Source organism: Alexandromys fortis, unplaced genomic scaffold (assembly GCF_014885135.2).
Source record: "Alexandromys fortis isolate MF-2015 unplaced genomic scaffold, M_Fortis_MF-2015_v1.1 scaffold_121, whole genome shotgun sequence".
Lineage (NCBI taxonomy): Eukaryota > Metazoa > Chordata > Mammalia > Rodentia > Cricetidae > Alexandromys > Alexandromys fortis.
In genome coordinates this window covers 1029776-1055849 of record NW_026068037.1, presented here as the reverse complement: position 1 = coordinate 1055849, position 26074 = coordinate 1029776, and the positions used below count along the sequence as shown (strand labels likewise).

At 43.9% G+C, this 26074-nt stretch overlaps 1 protein-coding gene across 2 annotated transcripts in view; it reads right to left on the bottom strand.

Moving 5' to 3' along the window:
- Kif6 (kinesin family member 6) overlaps positions 1-26074 on the bottom strand; it is a 307139-nt gene that overhangs the window by 216449 nt on the left and 64616 nt on the right. For both annotated transcript variants that reach the window (XM_050165072.1, XM_050165073.1), the window contains exons 5-6: positions 25381-25490; positions 11381-11510 (exon numbers count right to left, since the gene is read on the bottom strand). In XM_050165072.1, the coding sequence (XP_050021029.1) occupies positions 11381-11510; positions 25381-25490 (240 nt within the window). The remainder of the gene's footprint in view (positions 1-11380; positions 11511-25380; positions 25491-26074) is intronic.

Sequence of the window (26074 nt, the reverse complement as noted above, 5' to 3'; positions counted from 1 at the left end):
CTTGGTGTTGACAGTCCGCCTGAAGAAGTGGAGCTGTGTTTGTCTTCAATGGCAGTAATTAACCCAGGCCGATTACCTACCACATCATCTTTCTGCTTTGCGCTCGGTTTACTTTCTGAAAAGTCCTTTTTCTGTGATTGTTGTTCGGATGGATTTGTGTTTTAAAGCTGTGAATGTTTGGAATCCTCTCAGGAACACTGATGACATTCATAACACCAATAAGCATTGTTGTCTTACTAAAAGGCCATGCTACATTTGAATCTTACGAGGAGACAATGAGTTGTTATTTGTGAAGATGATACATGCCCATTATATCCATGAACATGCACCGAGTAGTGCTGTCAGGACGAGTTAATAAATTGCCCCATAATTTCAGATCTTCAGGTCACAAAGGCTTCCTCCCCATGCTGACAGACCAGTCTCCCCAGCTCAGCTGCAGCTGTGTGCAGGGTACCTGGCACTTAAGTACTAAGTTTGGTGGTGTTCAAGTGCCTCTCCTTCCTCTTCTCCCTCCTCCTTGTCCTCCTGATCTCCCTCCTCCTCTCCCTCCTGCTCTCCCTCCTCCGCTCCCTCCTGCTCTCCCTCCTCCTCTCTCTCCTGCTCTCCCTCCTCCTCTCTCCTGCTCTCCCTCCTCCTCTCTCCTGCTCTCCCTCCTCCTCTCTCTCCTGCTCTCCCTCCTCCTCTCTCTCCTGCTCTCCCTCCTCCTCTCCTCTTTTCTTCTCCTCAGTGACACATTCATGGGTTTAACGTTATTTCTTTCACTTTCCCCCGAGTCCCAGTTTTCTTAACTAGGTCTTACAATTATTTTCTTTTAAATCCTGAATAAATTTGAGTTATCTATTGTGAAATAAAAATTGAATGTAGTGGATGTACTTGAGATGACAAACACCGAGTTCCTTCATGGAATTCGCTTTCCAATGAAGACACCAACCCCGACTTCACAACACATGCCTAAGTCTCAGGCTGTTTCCTTTCTGATTACTCTTGGCTGAAGAAGGAAAGAGCGAGGCTAGGATTGTGTGTTGAGTGCATTAACCCACACTGTATGGTTACGTCCTTAGCCTCACTAGCGCAAACTCTGCCAAGAGTCTGCAGTAACGAGTCGAAAACAGCTCATTTGAAGCCCCTTAAATCACTGTCTTTCCGAGCCCCACTCACCAAAGACTTCTACTTTGGCTTGACCTAGACCACTGACCTTCAGATGGCCTGCATTGAAGGCTTCTGTTAGCCCCACCTTCCATCGGGCCCAGACTCCCCTTCCCGCTCAGACCTCATCACCCTAACCAGAAGATCATCAGATTTGTGCTGGAGAACTGTGGCCCTTTCTTCAGGAGAAACTCTATCCTGCCTGAGGTTGAGAGATACACGTGTTGGCGCTCAGCACCTTTGCTCACTGTAATTCAAGTTTCATAGGCTTTGGCAGGTCTCTTGGAGCTGAAGGGTAGAGCTGTTTCCTTGGTTCACTGAAAATGGCTTTTTCCCCTTTCTGTTTTTCCTTTTCTGTAATTGTTGTTAGGAAGTTTCAGTAACAGGGAAGAGGGTAAAACTGACTACCTTTACCTTCTGCTAGGTTTATTTAGAGATGAGAATTTTAAAGATTAGGGCAAACCCTGGGACTCTATCTTTCCGTCTGGAAGACTGGATCCTGGAACAATGAGTGCACCTGTTTATTTTAATGGACACTGCAGGGCTCAGTGCACACTTCCTGTAACACCACTAGGCTAGGCTAGATAAGAGCAGAATTCACATTACACTATCGGTCAAACCTAGAGAGATGGCTCGGCAATTAAGAGCACTACAGCTTTCCCGAGAAGCAGTCTTGGATTCCCAGCATCCACATGGGGCAGTCCACAACTGCCTGTAATTCCAGTTCAGGGCATCCAACACCTTCTGCTGGCCTCCATGGGCACCGAACTCACATGTACATGACTGTGCACAGACTCACACACATACTTATAACTTAAAAACACACTAAATAGTTTTAAAACACTATTCAATTGCACTACGTATTTCTTTCTAATACAGGTTATATATAAAATCTGAGAAGGAAATGCCTGGCATACATTGAGCACACTAAATCACAGTTTTCTTTGGCTTTTATCTGGTGTGTGCACATAACAGATCAGATAAGAGCAGAATCACCAATGCATCTTTTGCCAAGACTTACAGCTGCCTCTTAGGAACCAAGAGCCACAGGATGTGATTCTGACTGTAAGAAGGTCAGGGTTGGAATACATATCTCCTGCTGTGTATTTTGTTCTGCCTGGGCTCTCAAACCATGAAGCTTGCTAATTCCCTACAGCTAATGTGTTTTTCACACGGGTTCTTGCAAGGCTGTGTTACCGACCCTCTAATGGCCCAGTTGTAATTAAAATCCTCTTATTTGATTCACACGCCACACAAGGAGTTCTGGGCTTCCGCAAGGTGTTAATGAGCACAGCCACACAGTGAGTCCACTCTATTCTTCCTGTGCTACCCCGGCGCTCTTGCATGCAGGTCCAGAGGTAGCCGCTCCCATAACTTTGGCATCAACTCAATCAACCCACTCCACACACTCTCCCAAGCACCTCCGCACTTCCCTGGGTCACACAGCTCACTCTAGAGGTCTGGGAGCCTCCAAAGCACAGCCACATTCTCACATAAATCTGGGATTTTATTTTAAGCAAAGAGTTAGGTATAAAGACTTTCGTAGCTCTTGGGAAAATAATTTATACAGCCCCATAAACTTTTCTGGTAGACTAGATATTTGGAAAGTAACCTCTTCCAAAATGTCTGGAGCTCGCGGATTTAAAAAGTGTTGGAATCTGTCTGATATGTGCTCACCAACAGACACGGCTGTTTCTGGATCCAGCTTATTTGCCTTCTACACATGAATGCCAACCCCTAAGCATTAAGCATTTGAGAGAAGATGTTTACTCATGAGGCCAACAAGCATGAGAATGTGGTAAGTCCCAAAGGTCCCTCTCTGAGGACAAGTTAGGGGGAATTTCATTCTGTAAAGAGGGACAGCATAAGGCACAGGAAGCTGGCTGATGGGAGGCTGACAGTGAATGCGTTTATGAGTTACCAACTTTCATAGATCATCAAGGACCCGTATTCAGAAGACAATAGTGGTGATGTGACCCGAGGGTGACATCAGCCATGGTGCCCAGCCGTAAGCACATCCCATCCAAAGAGATAAAAATGACTAATACATTAGTTAGGTGATGTAATCACTCTACCTCACACAGTACCCATGAGGCATCACACAAATAAATGTAATTATAACCCATTAATCTATAATAAATAAAAAGAACTGTTCTAACTTCCTGATGGTTGGCTCTGCTCATGCCCTATGCCAAATTGGGACAAACAGGTGACTGGGGATTAACCTTATTTATTTATTTATTTTAAAATATTTATTTTTAAAACTTGTGTGTGTTGAATCCCCTGCAGCTGGAGCTAGAGGCAGTTGTGAGTTGTCTGACATGGATTCTGGAATCTGAAACTGGGTCCTCATAAAGTTCAGCAAATTCTCTTCACTGCAGGGGTGGAGTGGGGGGGGGTGAGATGGCTTGATGGGTAAGAGCTTGCCCCCAAGCCTAAGGAGGAGAGGCCAGTCCCCAGGACCCACAAATGGAAGGAGAGAGTAACTTTGCTAGCTGTCCTCTTACTTGTACATATGATGCCCACATACATACAAAATAAAACATTTTATAAAAATATCAAAACTTCAAATTGCAACAGGCTTTTCTTCCTTTCCAGCCAACTAGCAGGCCTTTCGAGCTCTGTTGTATTGAACAGATGCATGGACTGCGCACATAATTCTCATCTGTCGTAGCTGGGGTTTTCTACTGTTGTGCAAAGACACCATGACGACAGCAACTTTTAAGAAGAAAACATTTAATTGAGGGAGCTCGTGTACAGTTTCAAAGGCTCAGTGTATTATCATCATTGTGGGATGCGTGGAAGCATGCAGGCATCTGTGGTGATGGAGGAGTTGAGAGTCCTACATCTTGCAGGCAACAGGAAGTCCACTGAAACATGGGCAGTATCCTGAGCACAGGAAACTGCACAGCCCACAGTGACACACTTCCTCCAACAAAGCCACACCTCTTAATAGTGCTACTCCTTATGAGATTATGGGGGCCAGTTACATTAAAGCTGCCACATTCCACTCCCTGGCCCCCATAAGCTTGTAACGTAGAACTTTAAGACAATTCTGAAGCCATTTCTGACAATTCTGAGCCCTCTCAGTCTCAACAGTAATGCTCCCCCCTTCCCCCCTGGGAACCAAGGACCTAACAGCTACACATGCATGTATGTTCTCCAGAAATTGGGGCAAGATAACCTTTATGATGTTGACTCAGTTCCTGAACAATTACCTACACATGTATGTTTTGACTCAGTCCCTGGTAAATGGGGTCAAAGTGACCTCTTACCTCATCTGATCTGGCAACCGCTCTCCAGCCAATTATTGGTAATAGCCCTTTTAAATAAGCCAATTATAATAGAACAACCCCCAGACACCTCCTTGCTTCTGAGGCTTCTTCCTTTAAAAGTAGCTTGTACCAGCTCCGGGGTCTTTTGGCTTCCCAAACGCTGAGGGACCCTGCCATGACAGAATTAATAAAATCCTAATACTTTTACATCAGTTGTGGTGTGAGAGGTGGTCTCTTGGGGTGACTCCTCCTTGGCGTTTGGACTCTAGGGTCCAACAATAACAATATCATAATGCAAAATGCTTTTGGTCCAACTTCAGAAGCCCCCATAGTCTATCACTGTCTTAACAATGTTTTAAAATCCAAAGTTCAAAGTCTCTTCTGAGATTCATGAAATGTATTTACTGTAATCCCCTGTAAAAAATTCAAAATCAAATAGCAGATGACATACTTCCAACATATAATGTCACAGGATATATATTACCATTCCAAAACATGGGGAAGGGAAATAGTGGACCAAAGCAAGACTAAAAACCTGCACCTTCATGTCTGATCTCAAAATGTTCTTCAGATCTCCAATTCTGTTGAGTTTTGGTGAAACACACTTCTCTCTCTTGGGCTGGTTCCACTGCCTGACAGCAGCTCTCCTCGGCAGGTGTCCCATGACTCTGGCATCGCTAACATATTGGGTTCTCCAAGGCAATCCAGCTTCAGCTTCACAGTTTCATGCAATGGCCTCTCTACTAGGCCTGCATTCAGGGGCACCCCTGGCAATGCCTGGCCTCAGTGGCTTTAATCCATAACTCCATTCTCTAAAGCCAGAACCACGTGGCCAAAGCTGTCCAGTTCTGTGGCTTCCTGGGGTGGAACATGGCGCTCTCGATCAAGTACGTCTTCACCAGCTTTATGTCCTTCACTGCCTAGGATTGGCTGTCCTGAAACTTGCTCTGTAGACAAGGTTGGCTTCAAACTCACATATCTGCCAGTCTCTGCCTTCCCAGTGCTGGGATTAAAGACGTGCCCCACCACACCTGCCTCTAAGCTTTCCACAAGTTAGAAACTTAGCTAGGTGGGACCTTGCCCTGAGGTCACCACTTCATTCATTTCATTTCTTAATCTGTTTATCTCCTTGAATTTAGGATTTAGCTCCATCCTACTTCTTGGTATTCTTTTGCTTCTCAAAATTTACTTTTTGTAGTTTACCCTGCGCAGCTTGCTCCTTTTCATTATAAATCTTCATCAGAGTTATCACTAGTATCCACACAACAGAGTCTACACTAGGCTGTTTTGAGATTTCTTCTGCCAATGGAATTAATCTAAAACTTTTCACTTTAGCCTCGGGCAGACTATTTGGACAAGAGCAAAACGAAGCCACGTATGTTCTTTACCAACATATCACAAGAATGATCTCTAGGCAACATACTAAAATGCTTCTTCTCTGAAAACTCTTGAGTGAGCCCCCAACAGTTCAAACAACTCAGCTTCCATGCTCCTACTAGTTTGGCTCATCAAGCAGTGCTTAAAGCATCCACTGCTTTCCTAACCCAAAGTATCAAAGTCCAAATTCCTCTAAATGAAAACATGGTCAGGCCTGTCACAGCAATACCCCAGTCCTGATATCAACTTCTGGTACCAAAATCTGTATTAGTCGGGAGTGGGAGGGGAGAGAATTTATTCCCATAGGAATTTACTGAAATGACTTAGAGTCTAACGATAGCTAGTTGTGAGTGGAAAGTTCAAGAATCTAATAGTTGCTTCGTCCCACGAGGCTGGGTGTCTCAGCTGGTGTTCTGTGTATGCTGGAATCTCAAAGGAGTAGGCTCCAATGCCAGTGAAGCAATGGATGTGCTGGCAAGGCAAGGGCAAGTGGGTGAAGGACAAGCCCTCCCTTCTTCCATTCTGTGCCAGCAGAAGGCATGGCCCAGATTAAAGGAATACCTTCCAATCTCCGGGTCTGGAATAAGGCCTGTGTCCTCTTGCCTCAAGATCCAGATCACAAGTGTGCCCTCCATTTCTGGGTTAAAGTTCCTTCTAGTTAGAGTCAGGCTGGCAACCAAGATTAGCAATCACATCGTCTCACGTAACTTGCCTGACCTCCTTAGTCAGTCCACACTGCTCACCTTAGTGAAGTTCAAGTCCACTAAGCCTGAAACTGTAGCCTGTAAGTCCTCGGGGATGTTCCTGTCCAGGCTGGCACTCCACCTTGTGTGGGGAGAATGCTAGAGGTCAGGCTGGTTCGGGAACACACCAGGGGACGCAGAGGGAAGTGGATGGGCTGACAAGCATGTACAGCATGCCTCCTTCAGTCACATTTGACTGACTGACAGGAACGGCTCAAGTATGAGACTAGAGCTATATCAAGTCACACCAGCTATGGGGGGCCTGGGGCAGGGGCACTCGCAGTTCAGTTTTTACAATATTCACACTCTTTGGCTCAGCCACTCAACTGGAAAAAAATTGCCCTCAGGACACAATCAAGTATTGTTCAAAGCAGTAGTAGGATTGCAGAAGTTAAGGCTTCTGGATAAACATGCAGTAGTTTTACTGACTTCTCTGGAAGAAGCTGGCCACGAAAGGAAAGCACAGTCCACCTTGTAGCCTACATATCAGGCTTGTTTAGCAAATGTTTTCTAGTTCCCATGGCAACTCCTAAAGATGCCTGTGTAAAAGGAAACTGAGAAATTTTTTTAAAGAAATGGTTAGTGTGTTCTTTTTATCATGGGAAGCTCGTTCTGTGCTGACAGATTACATTCCGACAGCTAGCCTGTGATCCATGACAGACTTGACAGACTGAATACTAAGGAATTTTCAGGAGCCGACAGTCTTCATTTACAGTTTTATGTGTAAGTGGTTGCTTTCATTGAATTCAAGAGATAAACAAAAATGCTAAATATTTGGAATACTTTTCAGATAACCCAGAAGTGCATCCATACTTGAAATAGCTGACAGATGTCGATGTGATGGCATGGCGTGAAGGGACATAAGCTTCTGAACCAGGGGACGTGGCCAGAACCTCACTGCCACACACTAAGCTGTGTGAGCTTTCGCAAGGCACAGAACTCCTTCAAGCCCTGCTTCCCCCAGGAAATTAAGAGCTGGAAACAATGCATGGAGGGCAAGGGAGATGGCTCAGTGGGTACAGGAGGTTGCTGCCAACACCAAAGACCTGAGTTTGATTCCCAGGACCCACATGGTATCCTCTGGCACACGTGTGCTTGGGCATGTGCATGTACATGTACACATACACACACATAAATGAATAAGTAAATAAGTAATGTAGTTTATTTATTTATTATGTATACAATATTCTGTCTGTGTGTATGTCTGCAGGCCAGAAGAGGGCACCAGACCTCATTCCAGATGGTTGTAAGCCACCATGTGGTTGCCGGGAATTGAACTCAGGACCTTTGGAAGAACAGGCAATGCTCTTAACCACTGAGCCATCTCTCCAGCCCAGTAATGTAGTTTTTAAAAATGTGTGCAAAGTATCTCCTTTGCATGACAAGTCTACTGAAGACATGACTATGACCATTGATTTTTACCAAAGGGCAGAAAGAAATGCAAACACAAGAAAACTGAGCACATGGAACACATATTAATGTATGAACAGCAGAATTAGAGGGGAAACTGATGAGCAGGGGTCTAGTAAGGAATTCTGCTGTAGTAAATAAAGTGGGGAGTGATTGAGGGATGCTCTCGGTATCAGCTTTGGGCTTCAGCACACACTACACACACACACACACACACACACACACAATACCATACCATACCATACCCACCATACATACACAGACACTATATAAACACACACATACCATATATACATTATACACACCCACCATACATACATACACACACAATACTATACCACACCACACCATACACACCATACATACACAGACACTATGTAAACACACACATACCATATATATATTATACACACACCATACATACACACATATATACACACATATACAGACACACACACACACACACACACACACGAGTTTTAGCTGACTCTACAGAAGTTTAAACCATTTTGAAAAGTCTCAAGGAATGCCCTTTGTGAAATGTACCTGCCAGGTTTTCCACCTCACAGACTCACAAGTCTGTCCTATTGCCTGATGGGGATTTATCTACTAATCATGCAAACTCAGAAGTAACAAATGGCCAAACACTCAAACTCCCAGAGGATGTGGTGAAAGATGGTTAGTATTTTCTCAAAACCCACTGAAGACAGGGCAATGCCACAAGCAAAGAGTCGCCCTTGAGGAAAGCTGGCATCGGTGCTGGGCTTGCTTGCTTGTCTCAACACAGCATTCAAAAGTGCTTCTCCTTCCCATAAACCCTTCTGCATTCTGCATCTCCGGGCACAGAGACAGTCAGATTCGTCCTTAGACTTTCCTCATTTATGTGCGCTCATTTTGAATCTGTCTTTAGTCCATAACCTTCAGCTACTGGAAACAATAAGAGTATTCCAGGTGACCTCATGGAGAAAACACAGAAACCAGAATGAGACATGAGATGAAAGCCCATGTGAACTTCCTTCCAATAAAGGAGAGTCCTTACATGCATGCGGCATAATCAGGCCGTGTAAGGTGGTCAGTGTATTTAAAACAACCCAGCTGTAAACAACTGGCTGGAGAGATGGCTCAGAGCGTGTGTTTGTTTGGATGAAAATGGCTCATAGATTTGAATGCTTAGTCACCAGTTGGTGGAACTGTTTGTCAAAGATTCGGAGATGTGGCCTTGTTAGAGATTTGTCCCTAGGGTTGGGCTCAGGGGTTTAAAGAGCTAATGTCATTCCCAGTTAAGTCTCTCTCTCCATGCCTCATGATTGCTGTCTCAAGATGTGAGCTCTCAGCTAACTGCTGCAGAGCCATGCCTGGTACCATGCCCCCACCATGATGGTCATGGGTTCTAACCCTCTGAAACCATGAGTCCAAAATGAAAAGCTTTCTTTTATAAGTTGCATTGGTGCTTTGCCATTCCAATAGAAAAGGAACTAAGACAATGTGTAAAGTGCTTGTCTCACAAGTGTGAGGGGCAGAATTCAGATCCCCAATACCCACAAAAATGTTGGGCAGGTATGGACAGCCTGCCTATACTCGGAGCACTCAGAAGGTGAAGCTAGGGACCTCTGAACCAAGCTAGTTATCCAAACTGGACAAATTGGTGAGCTCTGGCTTTAGGTGAGAGCTCCTACCTCAATACATAAGGCAGAAGAATGATCGAGGAAGAGACCTATGATCAACCTCTGGCCTCTACCTGCATGTGCAGACACACATGTCAACATATACACATGCACAGCACATATACACACATGAAAAATTAGTAGAAAAATGTCAATAAAACGATGTGCCCATTACTAATGGTAGTAAGATGTCAAGAGCATGCTTTCAGGGTCTGAGTCTGGGTTTATCACTTTTAGGTCTAAGGAGAGTGCATTCCCAGGGTAGGACATCCAACTGAAAACACACCATTCAGCGGAGACTTTCTATGACTCTGTGCTTCCCACCTTCCGCTTGCCATGAGCAATAATATGAACCATGGAAGTCTGAAAGAATGATTTAAAAGAAAGTCCCAGGGCTGGAGAGATGGCTCAGAGGTTAAGAGCACTGGCTGCTTCTCTAGAGGGTTCAGGTTTGACTTCCAGCACCTACAGGACAGCTCGCAACCATCTGTAACTCCAGTTCCAGGGAATCTGGCTTCTCTGGGCATCAGGTATATATAAGGTACACAGACATACATGTGAACAAAAGAGTCATACATATACAATATTCTTTTATAAAAATGAAGAAGAAAGCCACTATGACAGCTGTAAGTACCCATAAGAGACTTGCCCCCACATGGCCGACTGCACCGCCACCATCGTCACCATTTATTTCCTTTCAGTGAGGTGTCACCGAATGGAGTCTCATGAGCCTCCAGCCCTGGACAGGAACTGGTTAAGGTTTGGGTCAATCCTAGCTGCTGTCTAGAAGACTCAGACAAAACAAAGAAACCTGATTAAATTGATAACCAAAGGATGCTTTTGAGTATAAGCGTGTCTGAAACATGGCCCTGGGACATATGACATACAACTTCCTGTGTTCCATGGCTTTTCTGAGTGTTTTACAAATATTAACTCACAAACTAAATGAAAACACGCAGGGACATAAACACATGTCACCAGACCGACAATCTGAGAGCAAGAAGAGAGAACTGTACCTTATGGTTTTCAATTTCAAAAACTATGCATTTTATAATTAAGATGTTTTATGAGTTGTCACTGATTAGAAGCAAAACAATCTGTATTAAATTTAAAAGTAGAAAAGTAAAAAGACAGACCATGTGGCAAAGCAGAGAGCAGTGGCCTGGGACAACAAGGTCTAGGTGTCTGCCCTGGCTCCCTTGGCCTTGAACAGATTGCTGTTCTGTGGGAGGGAGCGAACGTCCACAATGTTACGGCAAAAAAGAAATCATCAAATGTAGTGCATGTTCCAGCTTCCTATCTGAATAAAGAACTAGCACTGCAAGAGTAGAAAGGGGTGGGGGAATCCTGACAAAAAGCAACTGGGCAGAAAGGGTTTGCTTTTCCCACAATCACAGGTCACATCCATCACTGTGGGGAAGTCACACTCAAAGTGAAGAGCAAAGAAAAACAACCGCACACATGCTCTGCTTGCTTGTGCTCAGCCTAGGGAACAGGGCCACCCATGGTGGGCGGGGTCACACACTGGAGCCACGGGCCAATGCTCACTGGGACTCTTTTCCCAAGTGAGTCTAGGTTGTGTCAAGTTGACAATTAAAGCTGACCACCTCACCAGGTTACCAGGGAAGAGCTCATTTCTGCGGATTCAGGTTTGCTAGTTTGCAACATGAGATTTGAACAAGATCATTCTGAAGGCCTTTGCAGCCTCCAGAGTCTAGTATGACTCCTAATTTTGGAAAAGCCATTTGAGGAGAGATGCTATTACCTCCGCAATCATCCTGTTGGTGTCCCCCAAGAAGAGCAAGTTCAAAGCTTCCTCCTCGGTTGTTGCCTGGTGAAGAGACAGGTTTTTCAGGTGAATGTGCTGATCAGGGTCCTCCAATATTGTCACTTTCCTGGGGAAAAAGGAAGTACGGGAACAAGTGCTGCAGGAAGAACTGGAAATGTCGCAGCCATCATGTGTTCCCAAACCATCCAGTAGGAACAAACACAGGCGACCCCAGACACCGCTGAATCAGCACTGAAATGACACCCCCTGGAGAGGGCTTTTAAACAACCCGAGGCTGGAAAAATATTAGCCACCCAATTGAGAGCTGTATGTCACTGCAATCTCCAGGTCATTAAACCATCTTAAAATACATGTTTTATTGAATTAAGTAGAAAGCTGTTCATTTTCTTCCTCTGTATCATTAAATGAAGTGATACCATTGGGGGCAGGTCACAATCCAGGTTCTTATGTGGGCAACACACTGATCTTTTTTCTGTCTTATCATGCCCAATGTACACGATATCCTAATTCATAGGCAGCTGACACAGGAAGAAAACAGGTAGTCATCAGTCTTCTTGGAGGGATTCTCTTGGGTTTTTCTCATCAAGGCATAAAAATCATTGTCAAGAAGTTTATGATAAAGAATAGCTCGTCCATCAAAGCCATTTCTAGGACCTTACTTTTTCCTGCTCTAGCATTTCCCACCAGAGCCTTGGATTCATATCCACCACTCCAGCTTCCCTAGGGTGTCCCAGAGCCAGCCTGTTCCCTGCCAACCCTGCTCCCCGAGAGGGCAGTTGACATTCTCTCCTGGTCCTTCCCAGACTTCCTGCAGCAGGGTCCTGCAGGTTTGGAAAACTCCAAACCCTGCTCCAAGGACCTGCAGATCTGATTCTCAGAGTGGCTACAGAGGGTTCCCTCCCAAGGGAGGTTTTGCCAAAGGCCATCTCTGGGTGTTTCACTTGCTTCAAACTTCAAACTTCACGGTGTTGAAGAAAGGCTGGTGCCACCCGGGACACTTTCTCTTTAGAGAGAAAGCACATGGACATGCCATTCCCAACCATAAAACCTTACTTACTAAGGCAGAAGTTGATAAACACATCCTACATAGGGCTGAGCTCTAAAACTTGTTCTCTGCACTTGGACCAGTAACGCATCTATGCATTGACTGCTACCCACTGCAAAAGAAGATTTTCTGACCAAAGCTGAGGAATGCCCAGGTCTATGGGGATCAACATAAATGCTCACATGGCAATTTCACAGCATGGCCATTTAGCGAACAACAGTAGCAGTGACCTTCTCAGGAATACAGTGCCAGCCTGCGCTTCCCTCCTGAGGAACAGGTCTCAAGCCTAAGCAGAAATGGTGAGCTAGCCCTGACTGTCATGCCACTACTGCACCAGTGGGCACATCCTGTCCAGCAGGTTGGCATTGCACCACGAGGGGTCCATCCCTGAGTAAGATCACTGAGGACTTTTCCAGCACAGCAGCCTGTACAGCACCTTTGGACATTATGAAAGCCAGTCAGCAGGACGGAAGTTTCACAGTCAGCTTGAGACTGGCTTCTCTCCGTCCTTCATACAGAGTGTATGATGCCATCAGTGACAGGGTCTTCACACCCAAGAGGGCGTACTATTAGACTAATTAGACTTAGTGGGTTATAAAAAAGAAGACATAAAGTTTGGAGGGTGACACATTAAAAAGAAGATGGAGGAGTTGGAGGAAGGAAATCCAGGATGGAGCTCCATTCTATAGATATATGACATTTTCAAGAATAAAAAGTTTTTTTTAAACAAAATATGTGAATAAGGAAAAAACTTATTTAGGATAAGGTTACCTTTTAAATGAAGATTTTTCAAATACCATAATTAAATGGTATTTTCCATTTTGCAAGGAAGTTTCTGACCTTTTTGTATGTAATTTGTGGGCACCTAAAATACTAACTTCAGTAAGAAAATGTAACTTGTCTGGCAGCACACCTGCAGGCAATGTGCCCTGGAGGTGTGCTACTCTCCTGCCACGGCTCCTTTCGTCCCTTTCAATAACTCCCACGGAGATAGAAAAGCTCCCTTCCCTTAGCCAAAACAAGGGCAATTTATTTTTTTTAAATATGACTCATAAGTGTTCAGAAGGCCGGAAGCCTCTTATAATTGACATAGATGAGCTCTGTTCTGATGGACATAGATGAGCTGTGTTCTGATTGACATGGGTGAACTGTGTTCTGATTGATATGTACAGGCTGTGTTCAATTGACATAGATGAGTGGTATTCTGATTGACACGGATGAGTTGTGTTCTGGTTGACATGTACAGGCTGTGTTCTGGTTGACATGGGTGAGCTGTGTTCTGATGGACATAGATGAGCTGTGTTCTGATTGACATGGGTGAACTATGTTCTGATTGATATGTACAGGCTGTGTTCAATTGACATAGATGAGCGGTGTTCTGGTTGACACGGATGAGTTGTGTTCTGATTGACACAGATGACATGTGTTCTGATTGACATGGATGAGCTGTGTTCTGACTGACATGGATGAGCTGTGTTGATTGACATGGGTGAGCTGTGTTCTGATTGACATGAATGAGCTGTGTTCTGATTGACATAGATGAGCTGTGTTCTGATTGACATGGATGAGCCGTGTTCTGATTGACATAGATGAGCTGTGTTCTGATTGACATGGGTGAGCTGTGTTCTGATTGATATGTACAGGCCGTGTTCTGATTGACACAGATAAACTGTTATAATTTATGTAGATGAGCTGTGTTCTGATTGACATAGATGAGTGATTGACACGGATGAGCTGTGTTATAACTGACATAGATGAGCTGTGTTCTGATTGACATGGATGAGCTGTGTTCTGATTGACATGGATGAGCTATGTTCTGATTGACATAGATGAGCTGTGTTCTATTTTGAGCAGACTCCTTTATACCTTAGATTTTGCCTCTGACTAGCTCAATACATTTTGGCTAAATTCAACCTCCAGGACACAGAAGAGAGGATTCTTTCTAAACTCCAGAGCTCACCATGAAGATGAAAAACATTAAGTAATATTTGAAGATGAAGTCAGAAAATAAGTGATGAAATAGTATAATATTAAAAGTTAAAAACCACTTCTCATGAGTAAAAGAATTCTCCTATAATGAATGAAGGATGAACATAAGACTGGATATTATTCCTTCCCTACAAGACCCAAGAAGGGAGAACTCAGAGAAAGGGAGGCAATAACAACTCACTTTAACCCTAGTCATAAACATAATCCCAGGTCTTACACTCTCATCACAGCCCAACAACAGCCCTGCATAACCCCAGAATTAATCCTAATCCTAGCCCTAAACTGATCAATAACCCCGGCCTGAGCTCTAACCTAGCACTGGAGCTCTGACAGGAATCCTAACTCCTGTCCATAGCCAGGAGGAGCAGGGGTCACACCCATTGAACATCACCTTGTTCCCCAGGGCAGCTGCACTGTCTCATTTAACCCGGCAGTTCTCACAGGGTTTCTGATTTGATTGGTCCTGGTGCTATCCGCATATGTATGGGTGTGGTGTATGGGCCAGTGTTGAAAACTACCCATCCCAGTCCCTTAAAGTTGGGCACATACTGAGGCTGATTTTGGCTCCCTTGTCTTTATTTTCCAGTCAGCTCCATTCGTGCCCCAGGGACTGTGGCTAAGCACGGGGACAAGCCACACCTATACAGGGGCAAGGCAACTGAATTGTCAAGAGTCCAACTATCTGAGGCAGGCAAGCAAAGAATAATTTGCCATGGGACCCCCATTTAGTTTTAGGCTACGCACACCCCCTTTTTGTAACAATGCACTTGGAGCCTAGTTTCTTTATCTGCACATATCATGCACACGTGCACACCGTCTCCCAGACAATGCACCCAGCAACCTCAGACTCCCCTGGCAGCCCACAGGGTGCTAGCCCACATGTCCTCTCATCCAAACAGCAGTATAAGTTTCCTCATCCCTGGACAAATTCAGATGTGTGTTCAAGCGTATCTGGGTATGAAGAATAGATGGACTGATATTGACTAACAGGTTTTAGGTGTGGGTAAAAAAAAAAAAAGAAAAGAAAAGAAAGGCAAAACTACTTCCTCTAGGGAGCATTTAGGGTGAATCCTCTTCTGATCATCTTATTCTTGTATATAATAGGGTGTGCATAAGATTAAAATTCAATCCAAATGCATCATGGAAAAGGATTGTGCAATAAGGAAAAATGGTTATATAACCTAAAATCTGCCAATCCTAGTAACTGGCTCTTCCTCCTTAACCTCAGAAAGGGAGCCTCAAACAGTAATTAGGGACCTTGAGCATCCTCACTCATGTGGCCCACTATCGGTCTTAACAGTGTCCCTCTATGACCTGCCCTATTGATTTGCTAAGAACAAAGTCCTCTTGCTTCTAAAGCAAACCTGAGAGAGCCCTAATTTTCAGTTCTTTGAGTGAAGGGCCAAGAATCTGAAATGCCTGGCCCAGACCCTGATCACCAGTAATGCATTCTTCTATAGGAAGTTTTTTCTGGCCATGTAACCAGTGAGTAAATCATGTCACATGACATTAGCCACAACAATGACTATGACTCAGTGGAGACTGGGCATCTAGCTAAGCACCATAGGGTTTATTTCATCACTAAATTAAAAAGAAGAGAAAAAGTTTTGAGAGGAAGCCACATTGTGCCTGTGTTTTCTGCCACTGTTAAACAGGAAATACAAGCACGTAGGGATGCTGAGCAGGCTCACTGAGGAGACCAGCTAAGAGGCTTAGGGCCCTATTTGGGTACAATGACAGCGTATGGAGCAGCAGCAGGTCCACGTCATTACCAATGATGTCTGACCTCGCTACTTTTTCCTTCTGGATTACTTACAGTGTTTGGTCTCTGATGCGGCTACTCTTCCTTTAAAAGGCAATTTAATACTACTTTTTAAATTTAATGGACCAATTAAATGCAAACATTAATGCCACTTTGCTCAGAATCTCATTGCATTTCTCTGGGTGTTCCCTCATGTTGGTGTCAGCTGTGTGTTACAACCTTGCTGTCAGAATAGTTTTTGATGCTGCTTCTCATATGTTCTGACTTCTTGTCTATGGAGTTTTCGAAAGGCAGACACAGGTGCTGACTAATGCGGAAGCTCACTGATCATGCTCAGCCTGCTAAGCACTCATTTGTGGGTACCCCAGAAGTGGTTAGTTTCTGAGAAAGAGTCTTACTGTGGAACCCTTGCTCCACCTAAAACTCGCTATGTAGACCAGACTAGCCTCGAACTTACAGAGACTTACCTGTGCATGCCTCCAGAGTGCTTGGATAAAAGTGCATGCCACCATGCCCAGCCATTTCTTCATTGGCTTCTGCCCCCCATTCCTTGGATACAAGGGTCACTGCCCTGCCCAGCCTGCTCTTGCTCAGTCTCCCCAGAGCTCTCCTGCCAGCCTGCCTGTCACACCATCTCCTGGGCTCTGGAAACCCTGCTCCCAGGTCTGGAAAACCCGCTCTGGTACTCAGTCTTGCTTTGGATGTTCACTGGGAAATGAGAATGTTCCCAGCTCCACTATGGCTAGCATTGTTTTCTAAGGGGAAACTTGGGGAAATGAGGATCGGTGATAAACGTTTTCATCAAGTTGCTTCCTTCCCCAGCCCTCTCTCTCGGGCCCCTGCTCACACCACAATCATTATTTCCTCAGACTTCTGCTCATTCCTTGGTTCTGACTACAATTTTTACAGGCCTGCAAGACTGTATTAGTGTTTCTTAAACAAACATCTGACTTCCAGGATGGAAACCCACCAGACTATTTACTTGATTGCTTGGAGGGGCCTGTGAATAGTTTTCCTACAAAATGCTTCTAAACTGTTTAGATGTCAAGAAAACGTCTGGTCATCCTGAGCTGGACACCTACGTGGAAAAGTTCTGCTTAAGTGTACCCAGCCTGCTCAATGATGGGGAAGCAGCAAGCTTTGTGTTTTCTCTATAAACAGAATCGTTTCCATTTGGCTACTCAGTAGGAATTTGTAGGCTCATTGTAACTTACTGGAAGGCATATGAAGAACAATAGCCAAGTTCTTGCTTTCAATAATGGAAGCCATCAATGAAAGAACTGTCCCTACTCCACACCCTCCCACCTCCACACCATTCCTGCACCATCCACTTGCTTGACAGGAATTTCCCAGAAGTCACTGGCATGAATATAGATCCTCGTTTACATGTTATAGACACGGGCTACCATGCGATTTTTTTATTTTTTTAAGTGTCAATTTGCAAATGTTCCACTCAGTCAAGCCGACTATGCACTGAACAATGGCACTGTGACCAAGAGGCACACTCCCACTGCGATTCTGCGTATTTTTTAGGACAGCGTCTATAAGAGAGCTGTGCAGTGTCACTTAGCTAAGATTTCAACACTGGATGATGGAGTCTACTGATTCTTTTTTATTGGTTTTGAAAGATTTATTTTATATGATATGCCTGTGCCCACAGAGGCTGCCGGGCAGCATCAGGTCCTCTAGAGCTAGAATCAGAGACCTGTGTGAGCCACCCAGCAGGGGTGCTTGGATCTGAAGTCTGGTCCTCTGACGGAGAGTAAGCATTCAGCCACTGAGCCATCTCTCCAGCCTGTGATTCTTTTACAGTAATAGCCACGAAAATCATCACCCTCTTAAATGGTGTGCTTCCTATTTAGGAATACTAAAATTAACTAAAGAAAGCAAATGGCCATTTCTGCACAGCTCAGAGCAACAGGTCCCCTGCTTGCCTCAGGAGACACACTTTAACGACATGCCCGTTAGAGTGTGTGACATGAGGTGCTTTCAAAAACAACTTCTATTTTCATTTAAATTACTTAAATATAGAAATGGACTGAAGACATACAAGTATATTTGTGTGCATAGCTATATATAAACATATGGATAATTTAAAAACCAAACTTTTTATTTTAAGATAATTGTAGATTCATATCAGCTACAGGGAATAATTTAAAAAACCCACAATTTTTTCTATGAGAACATCTTTTTTAAAAAAAAAACAAAAACAAAAACACTTCAGTTTTTATTTATGTGTACGTATATGTGTCTGTGTGCACCCCACGTGTGCAGATACCTGTGGAGGCCAGAAGAGGGCACTGAGTTCACAGGAACTGGAGTTACAGGTGGTTGTGAGTTGTCTAACCTGCAGGAGGGGTCCCTGAGCTCTGCTCTCCAGCCCTCCGGGGAGAATGTCTACAGGACATTAACACATTACAAGTGGGGCAATGGTGTTGGGAGTGCTCACCATGCTGTGCACATGTGTGAACACGAGTGTTAACCCCTGCACTTTGTACTGCTCGAGAGCCGTGGTACGTACCCAGCAGAACGGTCTGCAGCCACACCAGTCTTTCATGCCGTTCCTATACAACCATCTGCACCCTCTACCTGACAACAACTGCTGTTTACTGTTCTGTTTCTATCGTTCTGGTCAAAGAAGGTTTCCTGGAGCCTCATCCCAGTTGCTGACTATGTCAATGGTTTGTTTCTTTCTGTTGCTGATGGTTGTTTTCTGCCCTGTGCACATTAGGGGTCCCTCTCTGCCGTGAATCCTCTGGGACCTCGCAGATGCACAGTGTCCTACATCCCGTGACCACATCAGATAACTAGATAGACCAGTTCCACATTCATGATTTTCCTCAAGCTCTGACAAACATGATCATATTATTGTCTATAATTGTGCTTTTACCATAATGTCAGCTAGATGGACATGCAGGCATTTTAGTGACATCTGTGCTGGCAATATGCTTTTAAGGTTCCTTTGTGTTAACACTGTATGGATGTACCATAGCTGAGGAATATCATGGCTATACTCAGCCTGGGGCAAGTATGGATGAGGCTGCTCTTGATAATTGTGAACAGGTTTTTCTGAGAATTGGGGCAAATATCTGGGCACTCATGCTATGCTGAGTAATGGATATTTGGTTTATGAGATGCTCCAGATGGTCTCACAGACGGGACCACCACGTCATTCTGCATTCCCACCAGCAGTGAGAATGTCCACTGTTCTACAACCTTGCCAGCGTTTGGCATTGTCAGACTCCAGGATTTTAGCCATTCTCACGGGCACGTAGTGGTCCCTCACTGTTGTTTTCTTTAATTACAGATGGAACTGAGCTTATCTGCAGCTGCTAACTCTTCATCTGTTAATTTAGTCGTTAGACACATGGCGGGGGAGATCTGTCCAATTTGAAATCATCCATTGCCTTATCCTTTCTGCCTTTTAGGAGTTATTGTATATTCTGCATATAAATCCATTTTTACAGCTTATTATTTCATGTGTATTTGTGTTTTGCCTGCACATATATGTACATAGAACACATGCATGCAATGCCTGGGGAGGCCCTGGAGTTACAGATGGCTGTGAGCAGACACGTGGGTTCCTCTGGAAGAGCAGCCAGTGTTCTCAGCTCTAGACATAAACTTTGTATACAGGTGTGTTTGCAGTCATTCTCTGAGCACATGCCTTGCTCATTCATTCTTTTAAAAGAGGCTTTCACAGAAGAACAAAAAGTTAATTTTAACTAAGTTCAACTTCTCAGTACTCTTTTCTTTCGTGGATCATACTTTTGGTGTTATATCTAAGTACACATTACTTACTCCAGATCTGCCTGTATTTCCTTCCATGTTATCCTGCAGAGTTTTACTTTTGAAATGTATATTTAGGTCTTTGACAGATTTCATTAATTTTTGTAGTGCTAATATGTGTGTTTATTTTAAATTTTTATTTGATTACTGATTTACATATGTGCATTTCTTTGTGTGTCTATGTGCATACATGTTGAGTTTTCCTCTAACCTGAACCAGCGGTGTCACGCTGCTATGAAAGACAGGCCACTGAAGGACAGTCTCGCAACAACCTGACCATTACTGACAGTCACTATTAAATCCCAAGCAAGCTCAGGGATGCAGAGGACACAGGGAGAGTGGAATCATTGTCCTTGCTCTTCTCCAGATGAGAACACTAGAAAATATCCAAATCACTATTCTTGGTAAAGGGGGGAGAAGGCCCAAGAAAGGCCACACTGTGAACATCACCAATCCTTGACCTTCAGATGTTGGACATTACAAGAAGGATAAATAGTATTTGACCACATAAAGAAATAGAAAAATGAAAGAATTTGTCCAAGTTTCACTGTAGCTAGATTGTGAAGATCGTGGCTTCTCAAGAACCCTGTGCTTCTTAGAGAGTGGCACCCTTTTCTCCTTCTGGCCACACTTTAACCTGTCCTGTTTACAAGGCCACGGTCTGCTATTCTTCTTCTCCCTCATTGTCTCAACCTCTTAGCTGCAATTTTTTAACTGTTTCCCCCTTTTCCTCTTCACATGTGCATGTGTACACAGGCATGTTTGCGTGTGTGGGTATACATGCGGATGCAGGCAATCATCCTTCTTTGCTCTTCCTCCTTATTCACTGAGACAGGGTCTCTTAATCAAACTCAGAGCTAGTCGATAAGTCTAGTCTCCCTAGGGAGCCTGCTCTGGAGATCCTGTCTCTGTCTTTCATGGCTAGAATTGCAGGCTAGCCACCATAACTACCTGCATTTATGGGGGTTCTGGGGAACTGAACTCTGATCCTCACACTTGCATTGGCAAGTATTTTAGCCATAGAGCCACCTCCCCTGCCCCACAGAAAAATATGAAGGCACTGACACTAAGTAAACTACTCAGCCAAGGGAGACACACTCCTTGTCACACACGCCCACCTCAGGTTATCATGAATACGCACACACTGTGTGGTACGGCAGACCCACAGTCACACCTACAAGAGTCTCCATCCTTACCTTCTCAGGTTTTTGATGGGAATCTTTCAAATGGACTTTTTAATTCTCACAGCCCCACTGAATAAGAGCTCTCGAGAGCCTTCGTGCCACTCCAGCATGAAACTGTGAAAGTCCGGATTTTGCTGGATGCCCTAGTGCCGATTAATTGTTCTGAAATGCCAGGTGAACGAAAGGAAGGAACCCTCTCTGGGCTTTATGTCCCGGGTCAACAATGAAGAAACCAACCACTGGCGGTTCATCTTTTAATTCTAATCCAATCAAACCTGAGGTTTGGGGTGTAATCCATCTGTTTCCCTTATCTCTCACTCTTCCTGACTTCTTCCCCTTCTTTTTTTCTTTTTTCTTTTTTTCAAACATCTCAGCTTTATCACTCCTCTCCATTTATCAGAGACCACAATTCCTGAATTATTGCTTAATGTCTGCAAACTATTGGGTATTGATGAGCCTAATTGAAAACACTTTTTTCCTTTCCTTTTCAATTTTTTTTTACCGTTAGCCATGACAAAGGAGCCAGTTACAACTCAAGTTCCAGGTGTCAGCCCACCAGAAGGGAATCCTCTGATGGGCCAATCTTGTTTAGCAAGGCCACAGGATTGCAGACCCCAGAATGTCTTTCGCTTCCTCTGTGCCTTCACATGTTTGTTGCGGCTCTCAATCAATCTCTCTCTCTCTCTCTCTCTCTCTCTCTCTCTCTCTCTCTCTCTCTCTCTCTCGTATCTAGCATGGTGTGAGTGGATGTGGGGAGACCTCCACTGACTGTAATACAGTGTGTTAAGCTCTTGGAAACATCCCATTCTACTGGGCACTTCTACCTGTGAATTGTCAAGACGATGGCCCCTCTCTAAGCTGTACTGATAATTTGAAAATAACAATGATAGCTTATACAGAGTTTTGATGAATAAAAATAAATACAAGGACATGTTTCCCAGCCAGAGTCTGTGAGTCTCACCTAAGGAGCTGTATGGACTGTAGCTCAAGTTAGTGGCTAACAACTGAGTCCCAGTAGCCCAGCTAGTTTAAATTGTTTCGACCTTAATGTCGGGAAATGTGTTAGTTCACAGGTCTCGGAGTGCATCACAACTGAAATAAAGCTTTGAAAATAAACAAAGTTAGACTAAGATGTTTTTGTTAAATAACTTTAAGGTGAAAAACCCAAGAAGACAATCTAAAGTCTTAGAAACTCACATAGTTGAATGTGGAGTTGAATAAGGTCAAGGAACAAGAACAAAGCAGCCCAATTATTACTGGCTGACATTCTCTCCTTGCTAGGTTTGGTCGATGACTAAATGTGATAATTAATTTCTTATACCCATTTCTGCCCTCAATCTCCTAATATTAAAAAAAACTATTAATAAGTGGGTATGCATCCTAAAGATTTTTTCATATATAAAAGTTTAGACTTGTGATTCCTTTAAGATTCCTTATAAGATCATCTTTCAAGATAAGTAATAAAGTAATTGGCCCTTTCTTTGTAACTGCAAAATGCAGGCTGCCAGTAAAAGACCTGATAAGAACCCCTTCTTGCCACATGGTTAATCTATAACGAGTTGCTTGGGTATAAATGTACATGGGTTTTTGGGATAATTTGTCTTTCACCTGTAATACATAAAATGTTTAATCATGTGAGGGAAATGAAAAACATGTTTTTACCTACAATCATTCACTTGAGAAATGGAACCATTTTGACTCTTATACTGCTTGGAAGATTCTGCTGGGGTATAAAACGGCAAAACATCTTGAGAGGAGAGAGAGAGAGAATAAAGAAGGAAACCACCAAGAGAGTTTGTGAGTGCCTTTTTCCCTACCCCCCCCCCCAGATTCCTATTAAAGCCCTGTGCTGCTGGAGGCTGGTCCCCCAGACAGTGGTAATTTTTTAACCTCCCCCTAAGTTATAAAATAAGTCACGGGAGTGAGTCCCAGAGGATCCCAAACAGTGCAGGTTAGCGCCATCACTCTTAGCTACCCAGCAGAGCCTGACAGTAAGGCTGTGGCTGCAGACATTACACACTCTGGTCAGAGGGCTTGGAGACATCATGCTGATACTGCCCAGGAAGTTTTAGCCCTGCTTGCTGGCTTTCATAGTTCTGAGAGGTGCTATGTGGGCTGCCAGGGAGCAAGTTATCAACAGTCCCCCCTCACTGGAGCTGAGGGCTGACCCAAGTTCTTGCGCTTGCTAGTCAAGCACTTTACCACTGAACTAAATCCCCAACCCCATCAACAGTCTTATCCAGCTGTAAACCTTGTTACCTTTAGTAATGACTGATTTGGCAAGATAACCTCACGGGTGTGATAGTGGCATGAATGTTATGTGAGTAACCAATGGCTTTCTAATTGGACTTGAGGCCCACTGTAAACCTGGCCAAAACCCCAGGGCTAAAGGAGTTCATAGGCCCCATAGGGATTATATGAACCAATTATCATTATGGACATGGTATCAAGCAGCCTTCTAAATATATGAGGACAATTTTTGTTTGTTTGTTTATCAAGACAGTGTCTCTGTGTAGCCCTGGCTGCTCTAAAACTTGCCCTGTAGACCAAGCTGTTCTCAAATACACCTGCCTCTGCCTCCCGAGCGCTGAGATTAAAGATGTGTGCCACCATGCCCCACTACTGAAAACACCTTAACAAGATTCAATCTGCAGGTATGTAGATCAGCCTAAAGACCATAAAACAAATAGCTGATTAGAACAAAAATGAGCCTCAAACCAGAAACCTGACATTCAAGCCCTTCCTCGAACTGTCCCAGTGGCTTCTGGGAGTTCTTTCAGATGATGTTTGTTGTAGTGCTTCTGGGCTGCTAGGGCAGAAAACACACCAGGCTGACTGTAAGCAACGGAAATAGTTCTCATAGCTGTTAGAGGCTCCAAGGCCCAAATCAAGGAGTCAGCCCAGACCTCTTCAGATTATAAATTACCAACTTCTCTTGGGGTCCTCTGCATTATAGACTGTACAAGCCAGCACCGATGGGCCTTTTTAAAGCACATAACTGTGTTGAGCAGGGCTGCAGCTTAGCGGCCTGCACACATCAGAGGCCCCATCTCCTCACACATCACCCACTCTCATAGCACAGCCTTTCTACCCATGCCCCTTGCCCCACTAAGAAGCTTTACCCTCCTAAATATATAAATAATGTTCGGTTTCCTGATTCCATCTTGGGAATTATGTAAACATAGGAAAGGCGATATGTGAAATACCTCAACTAATACCAATGAAAGAATATATAGATTATGACTTATTTTTTATTTATTCTAAATTTTTTGCTAATTTAATATCTTGCTTATTGAATTCAATAGTCAATTGGTTATCTTTTTCACAGAGAATTCATGCATATTTCTATATCATTTTAGAGTATTTTATAAGAATAACAAAGATATATATTGGGAGATGGAGAGATGGCTAAGCAACTAACAGTACATACTGCTTCCCAGAGGGCCTGAGTTCGGTTCCAAGCACCAACGCCAGGCAGCTCAGAACCACCTGTAGCTCCAGCCCCAGCAGACTGGACACTGTCTTCTGGCTTCCACTGGTATCCGCACTCATGTGTGTGCGTGTGTGTGCGCGCACACACGCACGCACGCACGCACACATACATACATTTAAAAAATAATCTTTAAAACATTTTTTTTCTTGGCTGTAGGCAACTTCCAATACATAAAATCACCTGGAAATAAGCACATGAACAATTACTAATTACTACATCTAACTCAGGCAGGTTCCAAACAAACAGCAATGCTGTGTGATCCTGGCAGGGGGCTGTCCTCCATCAAAGGTCTGGATGCTACATTTCAGGGAAAACAAAGAATGCTGATCTGATCAAAAGGCTGTGAATGTTGGTGCTAATGACAGCAGAGAAGCCTCTGGGGACCTTCTGATTGGACTCATCAGACTGTCCTACTGCACAAACTGAGCACTGTTTGTGGAGGAAGGGAGCATTTAAAGAAGTGTGTGGCTTTGTATGGGGGGGGAGTGCTGCCCCCAGTCTTGAAATGCCCACTGGAGCAGCCACTGCAATCTCGTGCCGACTCCCACAGAGACTCCCCCAAGAAATGAGTTTCAAGTAATCTTAGTTCCCATCGCTCCTGCTCATTACGGAAAGATGCTGCCCTCCAATATTTGCTAATTATGATCAAAGGAAACAATGGAAAGCAACATCTGAAAACCATTTCCTGCTGGCCTTTGTCACCCTGCTACTCACGGCAGGTCTTCCAGTGTGGAGGCCTCGTGTCTCGGATCCAGCAGGTCGTAGCCACATTCATTGTAGATTTCCAAGTAAGAAATGTGTGTTGTGTAGATCTTGCTGCTGTCCTGGTTGCAGAAGAAGGGAAAGACATTATTTAATGACTAAAAACAACTGTTTGGCTAGAGAGAGATGCGCCATATGTCCCTGGGCTTCCTTACAACACCCTCCTTTGCCTTACCATTTTGTAGGATTTACATTTTCAGTTTGTGACACTTTTGAGTTACTGTGGCCATCTGCATAAAGTGTTTGGGATTTTTTGGTATATCCAATATTCATGATTACAAGTAATTTCAGTCTATCAGTTTTTATTGGTTCTACATTATACATAAAATGTCAATATACACTTGCAGTGAGCCAAGATGGCTATAGAAATGAATAATACATTGTATTTTATTTTCTAGATTCCCCAAAAAGGTTACTAAGAAAAAATAAACAACCTTACATTCTGTGAACAGTCTATTCATACAAGAGCAGAGGTTCAAAGACCAGGAGCCAAAGTTTCCGTTCATGATCATACTATGATGTGGGATTCCCCTCTGAATGCTATGAATACCATTGGTTAATAAAGAAACTGTCTTGGGCCTGCACAGGGAATAGGGGGGGGGGGGGAACTAAAGTGAATTCTGGGAGGAAGAAGGTGGAGCCTTTA